The sequence below is a fragment of the Protopterus annectens genome, chromosome 2.part2, assembly GCF_019279795.1.
Source record: "Protopterus annectens isolate FY-2018-M chromosome 2.part2, PAN1.0, whole genome shotgun sequence".
NCBI classification, from domain to species: Eukaryota; Metazoa; Chordata; order Ceratodontiformes; family Protopteridae; genus Protopterus; species Protopterus annectens.
The window spans coordinates 918486746-918505615 of NC_056730.1; the positions used below are offsets into that span (position 1 = coordinate 918486746).

Below are 18870 nucleotides of genomic sequence, written 5' to 3' on the forward strand. Positions count from 1 at the left end.
ACATTATATGACATATTAATATCTACTAAACGGGGCCATGGTGGCGCAGCGGTTAGCGTTGTCGCCTCACAGCAAGACGTTCTCCTGTTCGATTCTTGGCTGGATAGACATGCAGGTAGGTGCGTGCATGAATGGGTGTGCCTTCTTTGAAGGTTCGGCATTGGGCTAGGAACTCGGCTTCATAAAAATCCACTGTCAATCATTAGCGGACCGAAGTTCCAATGTGGCAACCCCTAACCTTGAAAAGCCGAAAGATTAACATATGCTAAAGGTTTATAGCAATTTACCCCTCTTCGGCAAACAAGAGCATCATTTTAGAGCAAGGCGTAAAAAAGAGGGGGAGGCTTCCGGATTGATGAACCCGCATTCGTGTAGTCTCTAAAATGTGAAGATTAATAAGACACATACATGGACAGAAGTAGTATAAATAATCACTTGGTATCAGAACTAAATGAACCTTACATTATGTCCATATACACAGAGAGAGATAAGTGTAGTAAAATATATACATTAATTTAGTTTTTAAACTACAGGTACTTTAAACCCTTTTAACGTTCAAAAAAGTACAGAATTAGCACATCAACTAATAAAAAATTGTACAAAACAAGATGCCAATCAAGTCGGCACAGCCCATACCAGCGTGAACTACATGCGCTCAGTCAATTGTTAGGGTGAACTTAGGGTTACCACCTGTCCCACTTTGCAAGGGACAGTCCCTCTTTAGGCAGTTGTGTCCTGACAAAATTTAAAAAAATGGCAAATGTCCTGAGATTTTAGGACAAAATTATTTCCTATATGTTATGTAATAGCTGCATAAAACAGTTATTCTGTATCTAAAATACCTAAATGTCATAAGAAACAGAATAAGCAACTAAAATGCTACAAGAATAAGCTTTTATTTAGGCAAAACAGTTATGTTTTATCCTTTGTACTGACCGTGGGTATGTGTTGGCCTATAAAATCTGATGTTTGTACCAAAAATGTCCCACTTTGGCCAATGGCCATTTGAAAAGGTGGCAACCCTAGGTGAACTACATGTGGCATGTTCCAAAATGTATAAACACTGGCGTATGGTAAGACATAAACTTAAGGAGCTACATTTGTATTAACGGATTCCACGTTATCTCCAGTAGAGATTAGATTAACTACGGTACGCAAAATCACCCGTTTTATGGACATAAAAACGTTGCCGTTTTAACAGTTTGGCAACAAGAACACGTGCTACCAAAAACGTCATCCTCTGCGCCGATTTTCTGCATGTTGTGGTGCTGCAGGACAGCATGAGTATTTGAATTTTTAGATTTCCGGTGTGTGGGTAAATTGCACTTCTTTAATAGTTAAACTGTGTGCCTTTTAAGTGATAGCTAATTCGACATGCATAGGCGAACTTCAGGGAATATTACAAGTTTGAATAAAGGTGGCAATGTGAAACAGACTGTAATAAGCAAATTCTTTTTGCCCCAAAAAGCAAGCACCACGGATCCCAGAGAGAGCAAAGAGTTTGTCCAGGAGGATTTCACCGAGAAGGTGAACTTTGATTATGCTTAGCTCTGTATTTGTAGTAGAAAACATGGAATAAGTTATGGGCATGGACATATGTTTAGGTGTAAAATGGGATTTATGATTCTTGATGCATTTCTCTTTGCACGTCTTACTTGTGGTGGCTTATGTGCTCTTCTTGGATGTATGAGTGATGCAAAATTTATATATTGTTTGCAGGATCTGTCTTGAGACTCTGATTTGCTTTTTTAACTTAATTTGTTTGACGTTTTAAAGTTTTTTTAAATGTTAATGTATAGTTAACAGTGTATAGCATGCCCCGAATAACCCTTCCTGATCTTGATAGCTTCTGTAATGTAAAGAAAAGTCCATGTGCTGATGACAATAAACATGTTTCTATAAGTAGGCAAATATTTATGTCCTTAAAATTGCTTAAACTGAAGTAACTTTATGGTGTACATTTATAGTGATTTTATTCTGAACAGTTGCCCATGCTCAAAACATGACAAGCTAGGAAGCAGGAAAATGAAAATATGAGATTCTTACTATTCTTTTGTTCCCTGCTTTAATACTCACATTGCCTGTACACCATGTGAAGACAGACACACTAACAGCACTAGTGTATAGCAAGTACCATACTCACTTTTCATTCAGTAGTTCATTCTCAGAACCCACATGGAGAGGGGAGGGGTGATAGAGCTTCTGACAAGCAACAGGCAGGAGTGCCAAATCTATTACAAGATATACATATAAGCACACTTGTGTATGCACATTGCACACATACCTATAAGTGTGTAATATGATCTACTTGTGTGTGTGTGTGTGTGTGTGTGTGTGTGTGTGTGTGTGGGGGATGTGGGAGGGAATTGGTGAAAACCCTGTGGACGTGGGGCTGGGGCATGGAACTAAGCAAAAGAGCATGATTTTCTGATTCAACAACACTAGCTTCAGCACTGGTGTTCACAGTTAATGTATAGTTCAATGGGGGAACCAATTGCACACAGTTAAAGAGCGAATGTGGTGCTGTAGTAAATAACGATGGTGTTTTAATGCTTGTGTTCCAGCAGGAGCATAAGTATGGGGCATGGGTTGTAGCAGAGACAGTATAGACCTTAAAGGGAGTAGGAAGAAGCTCCTAACATGCCAGTTACCTTCTTTTAGATGGTTAATGTTTTATCCAAAGAATCTCACAAGAGCTTTAAAATGTCTTGTTCTTCTGCTATTTTATCTGCAGTTGTTTTCCTTTCTACAGATATGAAGCCTTTCTGTTCATAGACAGAGTGATGGAGCAAGAAAAGGAAGATTTTCAGTATATTACTGTATGTGACACTTTACTGTGCACAATCAGAGTTATAAAGAAGGGAAGCAAGATTTTGCAGTGCACTGTTCCCTGCAGACAGCTAGTATATAAACTAGTGGTCAGACATTTGTGATAATCTAGGTATTATTATTGTCTTACAAAGTGCTAACTGTTCATGCTGGATTTTATAGCAAAGCTTGAGAATCCATCTGGAAAAGAATCCCAAAGCCAGAGAGTAACTGACTGGACTTATTTATTTTGATTGTTGTTGTTTATAGTGCATGGTAGAACAAATAAGATATATTATGATGAGTATTTTAAAATAGTTTATGGTGCAAATCTTAAAAAGCTGTAGTTAGCTGTTTCTTTGGTTAGAAGTGTGATGAATAACGTTTTCTAAGAATGTACTGGATAAATTTGAGTGTACTGAACAGCTTAGAATATAGTGAGCAACTCTGAGCATTCAGTACGAGAAAATCTGAGTAGGGCTGCATTGCCAAAAATATATTCCACCATGCATCCATATCTGTATAATGTATTTGTTTGCTTACTCTACAGATGTGATGCTTTGACTCTTTTTCAGTCATGACCCAGAGCAAAAAGTAGAAAATACTGTCAGCGAAAGATAAAGTATGATGTGGAATCTTTTGATATAGGAAGCAAGTAAGCTAAATACTAAATGCAATCACCAGTCACCATCAACCCCTTTTTCCCATTTTTCTACATAGGGTTGGTGTGTTATGTCACTTGCCATCTCTCTCAATTTAGTGCCTGTCTTGTACCTTCTTGGACAGTCATGCCTGACAGGCCAGTCTTTTTTCACACAATCCATCCATCTAGTTAATGGATGCCCTTGGTTCTTTTTGCCTTCCTCCTGTCTGTCAAAAATCTTCTTCACCGGATTGCTTTTAGCTTTCCTGTACTTGTGCTCGAACCACTGTAATCTGTTCTGTTTGAATTCTCTGCAATTGGAGCTACTATGGTCTCTGCAATGATGTCCTCATTTCTTTATCTGTCCCATGGTGTGCATCCTACCACCGAACTCGGGCAATTCATCTCCATCACCTCTAGCTTCCCCAGCTGCTCTTGTCTTCATTGCCCAAGTTTACGTACCATACAGTAGTCTGCTCACACTGTTGTTTTGTACACCTTACATTTCAGCTTCATTGGCATTCATCTGTCACACGCTGCCCTTGATGCTTTGTGCCAGTTGACTGCAGCTGCTCTGATTGTAGCTTTGACCTCCTCATTCAGACTTCCCTTCTCTTCAGCCACCCGTCCTGGATTCTTGAAGCTGCTAACCTGCTCCACTATTTTCCCTTCTGACTAAATTCTCAGTTTCTTCTGATTTCCTCCATTTGCTGCCATTGTTTCTATCTGATTTTGTCGCCAGTATTGCAAGTAAACATATAAAGCAGTATCCATATCTACAGAAACATTCTGTAGGAATTGAAATACTAGAAAGATCTTCTATAGTGCACACTGCCTACCTTGACCTGACCAAAGCCTTCGACATTATTCCCCACTTGGGCATAATAGATAAACTCTCTCAACTATGCATCAATATGTATGTTACCAGATGGATAGCTAACTGATGGAACCCACCTAGTTAAAATAGGGGAAGCCATCTCAAGCAGTAGATCCGTATCGAGTGACGTACCCCAGGGTTCTGTCTTGGTGCCTCTGTTATTTGGGGTATACTTTTCTGAGGTGCAGGCCAAAACCAGTGTGCTATGACTGACCAAGTTTACAGATGACTGCAAGCTGGGCACTTTCATCAGTTCCCTTAGTGATGTGGACATCCCCCAAGAGGGTCTCACCCAAACAAATGATTGGTGTCAGGAACATGGCCTCAAGATGAATACAAAAAAATGCATCATCATCCCCTTTGGGGAGAGTGACATCCTCACAAATGATCACATTAATATAACAATGTCTTAAGCACGCAATCAGTTGTGAGGGATTTGGGTACCTAGATTGATAGCAACCTGACTTTTGACCACTATGTTGCTTCCATTGTACAGAATGCTTTCTACATGGCCCACCACATAAGTAAGGGTATCTCATCCAGGGACAAGGAGGTCATAACATCCCTGTATTCTTTCCTTATAAGGCCCATTATTGAGTACAACACCACATTTGGCATGTACCTTGCAAAGCACATGCAGCTGCTGGAGAGACCACAGAGGTTCCTCACTAGGAGAATCCAGGGCCTCAAAAATTTACCATACACCGATAGGCTAAAAGCCCTAGTCCTCTACTCGGTTTCATACAGATTCCTCAGAGGTGACCTCTATCTGGCATAGAAGGTGATCTCAGACCCCACCTTGATGGAACTGCTGCATATCCGCAAGTCTAGCTCCACTCGAGTAACCCACATGCGCGGCCTGAACCTGGTCTGTGACATCCATAGGACTTCTTGGTGGGACAGATTTGTGTCCCAAAGACTCCCCGGTCTGTGGAATAGACACCCTCTCCACATCAAGCAGAGTATCTCTTTACCCCTTTTTAAGCACAACCTGGATAAACTGGATGGGAATAGAAAATACATCCCTGGGATTCCATCCATGTCCTTGCCGGACAGGGACATTGGGTGCTGATTTGTCTAAATATGGGGTAAACTCTCGAGTAGGCTTATAAGGGCCCCAGGGCCAATAGCCTAGTAACTTCCTATGATCTTTAGTAATATTTATGAAGTATATAGAATCGAGCATAACTGTGGATCATAAACAGAACTATTTGTGCATGGGGAAATCTAAGCAAAATTCAGCACAGAGTGAAAGGTTGCACATAAATCAAAGCATGCTTTTAGATGGGACTTGCAGGAAAGCAGGAACAAGGGACTAAGGAAGCAGGAGTGATTACATAAAAAGGTAAGCATGATGAATGCAAAAGTGGTGACAGAAAACATGTCATCAGATTACTAGTTGGGGGTGCAGCAAAGGATTATTTAAGCCTAGTTATCACATGTTTGTATTGTTTTATATTAACATCCTTTCTGACATTTAGGGGCAGTATCTCCTAGGCAAAAAAGAAAGTGCAGTGTTTAGGTTGCTTGCATAGCTCTCAATATTCCATCTCCAAAATAAGGAACACTAGCCTTCATAATATGGAACAAATGGGCAAAATGTACAACACATACTAATGGCTTACTAACACCTTCAACTAGGAAGGTCATATGATGATTAAAATGGGCTGGTGTGAAGAGCAACTGCATTGGAAATATAGCACAGCTGGTAGTGCTTGCATGTCTATAAGCATGAAAATATTTTCCTCAGGAAGTATGTAATAATAATAATTGTACAATGACTGCTCATTTGTATTCAGAAATGAGCACACTGATTGGACAGCCCAACCAGTGTGTCTACTGTAAATCGAGTATTTGCCGCAGAAGTACCGTTGAGAGGATGGACTTTTTTTGAAATATGCTGAGGTACAGTGCAAAACAGTGGAAAAATCAGGTACATTTTTGTACAAAGACATTATGTAAGAAAAGTAAGATATTTGTTTCTTAAATAATGTCATTGTATAATAATAACCCACTCATGGGTTTGGGTAGGTCAGGATTTACCCACAGTTGGCTTTGTTTAATTTCTCGAGCTATGCCTCATGATCACACCAGCCATGGTTAAATAGTGATATACCCACACCCACTCATGCGTTATTGCTTAATTCATCTCTCTAGGTGGTGTTATGACTACTTCAATAGCGAAAGCAGTTACATACGGGTTTGTGATGTTAACTCTGATGCTGTACTGGTAATGGTAATCAAATAACATTTTTATTCTGCAGTTGTAGGACATGCAGTGTTTTTTTTCAGAACTTTAAGAGTGCAGGAGGCAGCACACTCTGCCACTGATACAAGTGTAGAAGTAGCAGAAAAGTTCTGAATTAGCAAAAAAGTATACTGTAACTTTCATGTATGTTAAGACTGGAGTGCCTCATACCTTTATAAGTCTATACTAGATTAATGCCACCAGGGCCTTTATAAGCCTAGTGGTGCAGCTCAACCCAGTTTTGCCCCTATGTATCATAGGCAGTTTTTAGGAGGGGGTGTGTTTGTTAGGAAGTTTCTAAAGGTTATGAGTGGTATGTCAGTTTGGGCTTGGTTATTGTCTGCCTCTGACTAAAAGAGACATGGGGCCCAGACCTGGGGTGAATTTCTGATTTCCCATTTGTTGGTCAAGATTATGCTTAAACAAGTTTATGGAAGGCTCAGCCTCACATAGATGGGGACCCTGTTCCACAGCATGGGGATCCTCTGAGATAAATATCTATCTAGCCAACATGTCGTATTTATGTCATAAGCAAAGTTTAAATCCTTGCGTCTCTTGGTTCTGATGCTTTTCATTTTGCAGATGTGCAAAAGTTCCATCAGAGCTGGATCTGAGGATGGCTTGTATGCCAGGCATAGATCGCTTCTCAGTAGACTGTAGGAGACAGAGTATAGAGATAAGATTTTAAGGTGAGTCGCGTAGGACAATATATTTATACCCTGGATTGTCTTGGTAAGGAGCTTTTGTGGATATTTTAACTGTTGTATATGTCTGGTCAAATACGTACCGAGGGGAGCATTATATTCAATGAGGAGTCTCACAAGGGCCAATCAAGTGGCATTATGACTTCCTTGGACCTGGATGGCATGCCCTTACTTATAAAGTGGGCAACATAGAACTGTTTTCTTACTACCTTGGCCACATGTTCTTCAAAGGTCACATTACTGTCTACATATATTACTGTCTACATATATTCCCAGATCCCTGACTATTGGGTCAGTTCTTGGGAGTGCCTTATCGATGGAGTACACAGTGTGAGTGGCCATTTTACCAAAAGGCACTATAATGCATTTCTTGCCATTGAGTTTTAATCTGTGACTTTGGCACCAGTCATTTGTCTGAGTTAGATCCTCTTGTAAGATGTTTGTGTTGTGGGGGTAGCCTATGAAAGCTCCCAGTTTGCAGTCATCTCTGAACTTGGTCAGCCAAAGGCTCTTGACATTAGCCTTTGTTTTTGAGAAGTAGATGCCAAATATGAGTAGTCCATGGAGCCCTGAGGTACTCTGCTGGTAATCAGTCTCTTAGTGGAGGTGGTCACACCAATCTTGACTTCCTGTGTCTTGTCTGTGAGCTAGCTGGCAGTCCGAGTTATGTACAGGATTATGGCCATTTCAATGAGTTTGTCAACTATATCCGAGTGGGGTATTGTATTGAACACCTTAGCCAGGCTCGTTTAGGTAGTATTCACAATTTTCCCTTCATCCATTGCCTTGGTGACCTTCTCAAAAATTCCACTAGGTTTAGTAGAGATGACCTTCCTTTGACAAAGCCAAACTGGGTTTGGTTCAGTGTCTGAAGATTGTCTATGTCTTCATTTCTATGCTAATTTGTTCCATTGCTATTCATATTGGATTACTCGGACTAATGGTTCTGTAGTTTCCAGGGTTGGTTGAGGGTCCACCCGTGTGAAGTGACTTAACCATTTCAGTACTCCATTCTCATGGTACAAAGACTGTTTTGAGGCTGTAGTTGAAAAGTGACTCAAGTGGTCCTGTTAGGTTATGCTTAAAGTTATTTAAGAGGCATCCCAGGATATTGTTGGTGTCCAATGGGTCTGTGTTTTTGGCTGCCAGGACATATTCCCTGCTAATTGCTGGGATGGGGTATGCTAGTAGGTATTTCATGGGGGAGGCAGGGGGAGTGACAAAGAAGTTTGAGCTGAATTTTTCAGCCGGCAAGTTTGCTATGTCACTCTGCTTAGTGAAGGTGGCACTGTTGACCACCAGGTTGGCACAATGTGTGCTGCCTTTGAGGTTACGGATATAGCTGTAGAAGACTTCGTGGTTGGGTTTAGCTTATGAGGCTATCTTTCATCTTTGCCATAGAAGAAGTGCTTGGCCTGTGAGTAACTTGTCCTCATAACTGGCCTTGTTGGACTTAATTAGTTCTCTGTGTTTCCTGTTTAGTTTTATAAAGGAGCTCTTATTATGGGAGTTGCACTTCCTGATTTTTAGGCATGGCTTTTTTCCATTTGTTACATATCCTATTATGGTTAGAATTTCATCAGTGTGATTTATTTGAGTTTTTTTGGGTTTATGTCTAGTGGGTATAGCGGCTTCTGTACAGCCATTTACATGGTTTTACAGGGTCTGTGTGAACAATTCTGTATAGGTTGTTGTGTAGTCAGGGTTAGGAGGGGCACTGAATTTTGACAAAACAGTCGCTTACTAGGATGTAGTTTACTTTGGAGTAGTTCGTAAGGTTTGTGGGGGGTACCAAGTTAACTTTTATTTAGAAGACGACAGCTTTATTGCTCAATCTCACCAGCGAGGATGTGACACTGGGGGTTGTTCAGCACTGTCCCATATTGGTGAGTACCAGGCCCAGTATGTTTGAACCTCTGGTAGGTATGTGCACTTTCTGATTAAGGGTATTTGTGTTAATAATGTCCAGGAATTGTTGTGCCTGCAAGGTTGAGACAGTGTATGTTTCCCAGTTTATACAGGGGTAGTTAAAGTCTCCTGTGAATAGGGTATTTAGTCTAATGGTGAGTGTCTCCAGTAGGACTAGGTATGAAGTGTGGAATTCTTAGGACATAGAGGTGACCTATAACTTGCTAGGATATGGTATGGGTCTATGTCTGTGGTGATTCGCACGTGAATAATCTCCAGGGCATCATCCTGTTTAACCAAACTAGAGATATACTTCTTGCTAATGTAAATAGAGACTCCTCCACCTTTTATCCATGTCTGTGCGGCTGATGGTTTAAACATGTGGAAGGGACTGAAGGCTTCCACTGTCACGAGTATTTTCTGTGGATTTAAATCATGTCTTGATAACAACACATATGTCTGCGTTTTTCAGAGTTATGAGAGCTTGTAGGATGTAGTTTCTTGTTTAGTCTCTTAGCATTGAGCAATAACACCTTTAGATTTCCTTGTGTTTTATTTGCAATGTCGGAATATTTATTTATTTTTTTTAACAAGGAGCATCTTTATTAAATTATCACTTATGACATAGGCAATCATACATTTATATAAATGAAAACAAACCATATTGATGTTGTCCTTGTTGCAAGCATTTTACATCACAGACCGTATTGACACAATTCCATTTGCAAACATTATACATCGCTTATAATCTACCCAGTCATTGTCAGTCAGGCATTACATAGCTCATTCAAATCCTGCTTTCTTTTAAACCTCATTCCTCCCCTGTATGTATTGTTCACACATTTCCCATTTTTTCCTATGTAATTTGCTCCTACCCTTTTCTAAAGATCCCAATTCCAGTTGTTTTATCTTTGTTAGTATAATCAGTACTTCTAGTACAGATGGTCTAGACTTTAATTTCCATTTTCTAGTAACTGCTTTTTTGGTAGCCGCCATTAATTAGACTCAGCAAGGCTGTACTATGTCTATGCATTTCCGGTTCTGTATCATAGCTCAGAAATATCATTTCCCTAGTTACACCAGTTTGCTCACCCAGTATCTCTGACAGAGTAGTCTACAGGGAATCTTAAAGTCTACTAACTCATTATACTCCCAGAAAATATGTTCCCATTTACCTCTTTCTTCCCCGTCACTCCACCAACATTCTCTGTCTACCTGAGGAAAAATTCTTTGGAGTCTACTTGGGGTATAAAAATATCTATGTGAACATTTCCAAGCAAAAATTCTAAATCTTCTAGATTTTGTTGCATATTTGAGAGACAAACATACATCCCCCATTGTTTATTTGTGAAATGTTTATCTAATCTCCCTTCCCAATCCTTTCTAACCTCCTCTGACTGATTCTTATAGTTATCATGCAGTATTTTGTATGTTTCACTTTTTTAACATAAACTTCTGTTCTTGATTCTACTAAAACTCTACCAGTGTTGGTCTTTCATTTATTACCCCTATTTATTTCTCTCTGCTTATAATCTGATATCAATCCTTGGTAGGGAAAGTAATCTCTAACCTGCAGTCCAAAATACATTCTTGACATCTTCCCATTCTGTTACTTTTCCCTCTCTAGTTATTTGCTCCCAATACTTTGGTTCTTTTGTCAGTTTTCTCCAATAAATTCCAGCCCACCTCTTGCCTATTGTTTGTATTCCTAGTTGCAGTCATCGCTATCAGCAGAATCTCCTTTCTCCATTCCTATGTTGGCTTAGTTCTTAGAATACTTTCTGCTACTTTATGAATATAATACTCTGTATGATTGCTGTTATTCTTCTTAAAGGTCTGCATCCAAAATCCCAGTCTCTCCTTGTTTCTTGAGCTCTCCCCTGTTTCATCATTATCTCTTTCCACTTTGGACAAGCAGAAACCTATAATTCAATGTACAGGAGCCTTAACTGTGTAGCTCTGAAATAACCCATCAAATTGGGCAATCCCAATCCGCCTTGTTCTTTTGGAAGAATCAGCTCATCCTACTTGACTCTTGCTATCTTTCCCTTCCAGATAAAATCCTTCAGCTCTTTATTAATTGCTATCCATAACTTCTCTAGTCGATAAAAATATGCCTGACCTGTGTATAAGACTAAAGGAACTAGAAACATTTTAATGGCTTGTATCTTACTATCTATATCCATGTAACAGATCATCCAATGTTTCAAGTCTTGTATTTTTTGTTTAGTCTCTTCCCACATATACTTAGCTACCATGCCAGAATCATTTTTAATCAATACTCCTAAATACCTAATTTTATCATGTCCCCATAAAAATGGATATTGCTGAACCAATTTGTTTATGGGTACATAATTTACCACTATTGCATTTGTTTTAGCTTCATTCATTTTGTATCCCGAAAATATTTGAATCTGTCTCAAAATGTTCCACAACACTATAATGTCCATGTCTAGTTTTATCAGGTATAAAATAATATCATCTGCAAATAGAGCCAGCTTGAGCCAGCTTTTCTTGACTATCATACACATTTATCCTTGAATTTCTGAGTCCCTTATTTTCTTTGCCAGAGGTTCTAAATATGATGCAAATAACAACAAAGGGGAAAGAGGACATCCCTTCCTGGCTCCTCTGCTCAAGCAGAAATTATCACAGAGGAATCCACCCACTTTAATTTTCGCCTCCGCTCCCTCATCAGTCTTATACTTTTATCAAGGAATGCAAACGCTTCTATTGCCCTTCTCATAAAGTCCCAGCTTACTCTTTTTCAAATGCTTTTTCTGCATCAAGACCCACCAACAACAATGGTATTTTCTTACATTCTGCTTCCCTTTGGATCATCACTGTTCTGTCAATGTTGCCAAATGTTTGCCTCCCCTCCGCAAAACAACATTGATCCATATCTATCAATTTTGACATCACTTTTGCCATTCCTTTAGCCATTTTAGAGAGAAACACTTTATAATCATAGTTTAGTATTGAAATGGGTGTGTATGAAGCTGTATCTAATGAATCTTTACCCTCTTGTTATTACAGTTGCCATCGCTTTGTTCCAGGATGTTGGCACTTCTCCTCTTAGAATACTGTTAAAATCTTCCATATCTTTATCAGTTTTTTCCCTCCTAGCTTCCAAACTTCTACAGGAATACCATCTATTCCTGGGGACTTTACTGTGCATTAGTTATACATCACCATTTTCATCTCATCTCCTCCTGTCCTAACTTAGTAATTGAGCCTCAGTTACCACTAACCTTGGCATATTTAATTCTTCCATAAACATTTCCATTTGTACCTTTTCTTGATGTCCATATTTCTTTGTGTTATACAGACTTCAATAGAAATATTTCTAATACGTTTGCGCTATGTCTTGTTATCTTGCTTGTTGTAGGCTCCCTACGCTTGGTGACAGCCCTTTTTACTTTCTGTTGCCTGATTCATTGTGATAAAAGTCTTTGTGCTCTAGAGTTATCAAAAACAGTTGCTTAACAGCAGTCTTTCTAAACTGATGTATATTATTGAGGTAATTCCTTATTTTCTGTTTGGCAGTTATCCTCTTCTTGTTCTGTGGAATTCACCCTATTTTGTAATACTTCAACATTTGTCAGTCCCTCTCTGACTAATTCTTGTTAGTTCTTAATCGTATTTCCATTTCTTTTATTTCTACTGTATTTGTAAACTCCACTTTAATTTTTTCCCACTCCCTAGCTATATTTTCAGAATAAATTTAGATTTCCTCTAATAGTTCCTGAGTAATTTCCACTACCTGTTCCATAAATTCATCTCTTTTCACCAAATAGGTAGGAAAGAGCCAGTGTGTCATTTTTTCAATACCCTTTGTTTTTATTTTAGTTATTGTTGGCGCATGGTCTGAAATTGTTATTGGGTGTGTATCAAGACCTTCAGTTAAATGGATATGTTCCATGAAATTGTTATTGGGTGTGTATCAAGACCTTCAGTTAAATGGACATGTTCCGTGAATAGCCTAGCCCAGTTTTTGTATCTTGTGGAATAATGTGTAAATTCATTCTGAACTCTTAGTACTGAATTCACATCTTCCATGCCAAATATTTTCATAAATTTCTTCAAAACCTACCCTCCTTTGTTATATTTTCCCATCTGGGCTTCCCAGACACATCTTCACTGTTGCAAATTAAATTCTGTTCCCCACCTATAATTAATTTATTTATTTATTTACTTATTTTACATTTGTTAACCGGGAGAGTCCGACTGGATACATGTCCATTTTCAGCGGAGGCCCGGGGAGAAAAGCTCCAGGTACATAACAGACATATGAACATTGTTAATGCAAAAAAAAGGAAGATAGTTGAGTTCTAAATACAATATAAATTACCTATAAGTAATATTCTTTACTAAAAGCTGATTATTTATTCCAGAATTTTCTTAAGTTCCAGTGTAGCAGTTTTAGGTGGAATATAAATATATGCCAGTGTCATCCTTTTCCCTTGCCAGTAGCCCCTTAGTACTAGAAATCTACCATTATTATCTTTCATCCTCTTTTATCACTATTGGAGCTCGTTTCGCAATTAATAAAAGTACTCCTGTTTTCCTTTGCCTCAGGTTTTCTGCTGAATAACAGTCCTGAAAACCTTTATTTATCAAATTCACATGCTTATTTCTTTCCAAGTGTGTCTCCGGTAGCATAGCTATTTGCACTCTAAATGTTTTAATACAAGTTCACTACTCTTACTTTTTTGTATTTATCTTTGAGACCACTGACATTTAAATACATTACAGAAAGCGTTATTGTTTTAAAAAGTTGCTATTCCCACCTTTTATGCGTAAAAACGATTTTGTTAAATATCTAACTCCAGCTTTTGTGTTATATGCATACACTGTTTGGCAGGTTAATTTTTTATACATTTGTTTCTAATCATAGTCATTTGAGCCTGTGCCACATTTTACAAAACTTTTTGTTTTAATAAAAACCCTCAAACAAAAAGCAAACACACCCCAATACCCCCTAATACCTATTAACTTAACAGCAAACAAAAACTATGTACATCTTTAAATATTAAAGTTTTACCCTCCTGATAGGAACAAATGTTCCAAACTGATAGCCACATGCACAGACGTGTGTTAGCCTAAAACAAAGGTTATCCATGCAAGATGCATGGTGTAGCCTGTGCTCCTGCTGTCTGGCTTTGTCTTATCTTTAGAACTCTCTTAACTGGGAAAACACTTATCTCCTACATATTTCTCTTTATCAGATTGTCTCCTAGATACATGCGAACTCGATACAAAATTGCTAAGTATACATTTACTTACTAGAAAAAGGCCTTAGGATATTCAATATTCTTTTTCATTTACTTGATTTCTCTTAAAACATGTTACAAGATCAAGCTAAGGGCCTTAATCCAGTCATTCCTCTATGCATTAATGAGAAAAAGCACACTTTTTTTTTTGTCATTCTCTTTTATCCAGGTTTTTCTTTTCTTTTTTCATTGCAGTGCCTGCATTTCTTAAAACTGAACAAAAAGAAAGAGAGGAGAAGAAGGTAGAAAAAACAGGAGCATCTATTTACATTAGTATCCCCATTACAGTTAAAAATAACTGAGAAAACTTTACTTTATTGCATGCAAAGAAAATCATGCAGTATTAAAATAGTACCGTTAAGAAAAAAAATATTTTACTTGCAGTTAATTTTCTCCCTCATCTTCCCCTCTCCTAAGTATTTTTCGGAGCATTAATGGACATGAAGTAGGGCATATACTTGAGTCCCATACAAATTTATTTAAGAAAGTCCAGAAAAATCAAATATTTCCAGATTTTCTTGTTCTGGCATGTTTCACAAATAGAAGTATGTGCCCATTTCCAAATTACTGGTTTTACTCCAGTTTATCTCTATCTCACAAATCCTGTGTCTGCTTCATTTCCAATGTACTCTTGATTGGTCTAGTTGACTCGTGTGTGTTTTCCTTTTCTCAAACATTTTCCATTAAAACATTGGAAAAGGTTTCACTGGCACAGTCTCTCTGTGTTCTTTATTACTACAAGAGCAAGTAGCAGAATCTCCTTCTGTTTCATTTTTGTGCGACAGACTTTTGTATTTCTTCCTTAGCATGTACTTCATCAAAAAAATAATTTTGTCCCTCCAGGGAAAAATATATATATATTTTTAAGAGAGCTGGGTACAGCAGTTTGAATCTCATAACTGCTTCTCGGCATTCCATGAATAATAAAATAAATTTATTCCACTTTTGCCAGGTGAAAAATGAGTAGTCATTCTCCACAAATACTGTGTTGTATCCCACTTGTACTGCTGTGCCCTCCTGCCAAAATTTTGTCAGAATCAACTCCTGCTGGTAAGAATGTATCTTTACTATTAAAAGTCTAGGTTGCTTTCTCATAGCCTGGTTTGGAGCATACACATGATGTGCCCTTTCAATTAACAATTCCTGTTGTGGAATACCAGTCCAGTAGCTTGTTTGTGTTTTCATAACATTAATATAGTCTGTTCTTTCCAGCTAATCTGGTACAGCAGAAAATCTCAGGTTTTCCGTACATACTCTATTCTCTAATTATCTCTATTATGTTTTGAAACATCTATTTTTGTGCAGTCTTATATTCAGACAGCCTTTTCTTCATTTATCACCTCTTGAGTTTTGCAGTTTTATCAACTCATCTGAATATATGTTTAAAGCTTCTTCCATTTTTTCTAGCCTTTTGTTGTTTGAATTGGTATACTCCATCGGTGTTTCATTTATGTTAATCAGGCCTGTGTGCAGTTGTCTTATAATTTCCTCTAGGTTGCTGGAAGTCATGTCTGAAGCTTGCACTGCATTTTGCCGAATAGCTGCAGTACTTCTCCCAGTCTGTTTTTTTCCTCACCTTTTGTAGCTGATTTTCCTTCAGGTCCTGTGTTATTTCTATTTTTGTGCCATCCAGGCAGTGCATTTACTAGCCAGTTATTGAAACTTTACCCAGAAGTATAGGCTTTTTCTGCTAAGTTTCTGTTTTCAGACTGGGAGAGCTAGAATCAAGCTGTTATTCAATGTGCAGCAATCTTGGAAGTCCCCTCCAAAGTCAGTAGATTATTACTATAGTGATTTTGTACATAAAAGATATGCAGTGGTAGCTGCAGCAGAGTTTCTGCCAGTTTAGAACCAAAGTGTGGTGTAAATGTCATCCAAAGGAATATGCAGTGACTGTGCTGTAATTTTCATTGCCCTCTGCTGGTGAGATGAAATAACACATTTGGAGGCACTGTAAATCTTCAGCTAAACAATACTGCAGTGTTTGTGAAAATGGCATGGTCCCAATTTATGTAATGTATGTTACTGCTAAGGTATGTTAGCACAGTAGCAGAGTACCCAGGGCCGACAAAGTAAAATCTCCAGTAACAGTAGAAGAGTAGGAAGGAGGTGGTGGTGGGGGGGGTTGGAATTAATTTATGCATCACACTGGTAGAAGCTAAGTATAACGAGGCCAAGTGATAAATGCTGTATTTGGGGGAAAAAAGCCTTTTAGTGATCAGCAGTGCAATATGACCAAACCACTTTTTGGTATTATAGGCTTTAGGAAATTGTGTTTTTTTATGTCAAGCAAGTTGGTCTCTTACCTGTATCCTCTGTTTTTTTTTAATTATTTTTTGTAGGTTGACAGGATTGTGAGACATGCCTCATAAAACATTGGGAACATCTTATTAACTATACTGCAATTTCTATGAAGATTAGGGGGCCATCATTGTGAGATAAGCATATTTTTGTAGCTTTGATATTTCTTGTATTATAGTCTAGGGAAAAGCCCAATATGTCACAGATCATACTTACTGCATGTTAAAGTAAATGATTTGTCTTTTGTTAACAGGGTTTGTCCATCTGGGCTGGTGGCCCATTTTCAGTGGAGACCCAAGGAGAAAAGCTGTACACAAACAAAAAATAACAATAACTTTCTTGGGTGGCATAAGCTATGGAACCTTGCTGGCTAGGCTTACGTAGGCCCTTGGGCCGATAGCCTAATACCTACCTATGAACAACGATTTACATTACAAGTAATGTGAATACGAATACATAACTACAGCCATTTTTGTTACATATGAATATGAATATATAGCTACATACATTCATGCCATAATGGAAATTAACAAAGGATAAAATTCAGCAAAAAGAATAGCTAAAAAATACTACAGGTTGAAACATAGAGAAAAAATGTGGATTTACAATAGGGCATCAGAAAAAAGTGGCTTCAAAAACATATTTAATGACTAAACCAAATTGGTAGAGAGGAAGAAGAAGTATTAAATAGAAGGGTTGAAGTAGAGGGATGGGGAGGAATGTTTAGGAGAGTTAAGAGAGTGAAAGAAAACAGTCATGAGAAGATGGGGGTGGGAAGTATAGTAGCTAAGGAAGAGAAAAGATGAAATTTAATTATAGTATTGCTCAGTGGCATAGCAAACTTGTGAAAGGCAACGCTATTGTGGTTTACTGTTAAATAAAATTAAGAATTCAATACACAGGAGGTTCAGGTTCAAACGTTTACTAGTGTACGTACACCAGGAGGCAAAAAACGTACAAGTACAGAATTTTGTGTAACATGAAACAGGAAGCACACAATTTTATATAGTCTTTGCATTCAAGCTGTGCCCACCTTACTGACGTGGTATGTCACAGGGCATCTACATCACTTTAGCTTACAGTCCTCTATTCATAAAAAGTTGCTGATGCTGTATATTTTAAAAAAAGTTTTCCTCTGGCAACAATACGGCCTTGCTATCCACCGGGTCAGACATAATGTCTTTCTGTAAAGTTACTTCTTCAAGGTTTCACATCAGTTCGAATACAATAGCAGATTCAGTCTTCTAATACACATCTTTGTTCACTGTTGCACTTTCCCACCAGCTGCATGCTATCTTAGTAACACATATACAAGGCCAAATCATCCCAGCAGGAAAGAGCAGAAGATTTCATTATTTCACATATTTAATTTCCTGACCCAGCAGATAATCACTTGTGAAAAGCATAAACATTAAAACTTGCTAAGCTAGCATCTGCCAGGGTCGGAGGTCAGTTTGTTTCAAGCCACACTGCAGTTTCAAAACTACCTACATTTACACATGAATTAATCCTTTCTGTTATATGATTAATAGAATAAAATGCATTATATACTACTTCGTTTTTTAAACTAACATTTCTCATATATTCAAATACACATTTTTCTAACATTTTCCTCCCTATTAATACTTTTTATTCTCTTTTGAAGTATGCATAGTGTCATTTCATCTCCCAACCTCTTCCACTTAGGATTTTTAGTTAGGTGAGTCATTCAATCTATACTTCAGAAAAAAAAATGTCATCTAAGATCAATTTTTCAATCTCAATATCTTGGTACAAGGTCTCAGTAACAGATACATCAATAAAATCTTTGATTAGTCTTTTCATGCAGGGAATTCCACAGCAAACACATGCTCCTATTAGGAGTATACCCACACAAATGGCAATCAGAATATTCATTAGGATGGAACCCCACCCCCCAAATAGATTCTGGAAAAAGTCCGTCAGTGGGTTTGGGCCTGGTTCAGTCATGGCTGATACTTGCTGAATTACCTCTAGGTGGTTATTAATTTCATGCCTGTTGCCTGGTATGTACGCACAGCATTCTTCTTTGATAAGCGCGCACATACCACCTCTCGCCGCTAGGGTGAAATCAAGAGCCATTCGATTTT

General features: G+C 38.2%; 1 protein-coding gene across 1 annotated transcript in view; it reads left to right on the plus strand.

Moving 5' to 3' along the window:
- Positions 1 to 1230: 1230 nt before the first annotated feature.
- Positions 1231 to 18870, plus strand: part of MSH3 (mutS homolog 3) — a 3764176-nt gene continuing 3746536 nt past the window's right edge. The window contains exon 1 of the mRNA XM_044064237.1: positions 1231 to 1527. Within this exon, the coding sequence (XP_043920172.1) occupies positions 1375 to 1527 (153 nt within the window). The 5' untranslated portion in view covers positions 1231 to 1374. The remainder of the gene's footprint in view (positions 1528 to 18870) is intronic.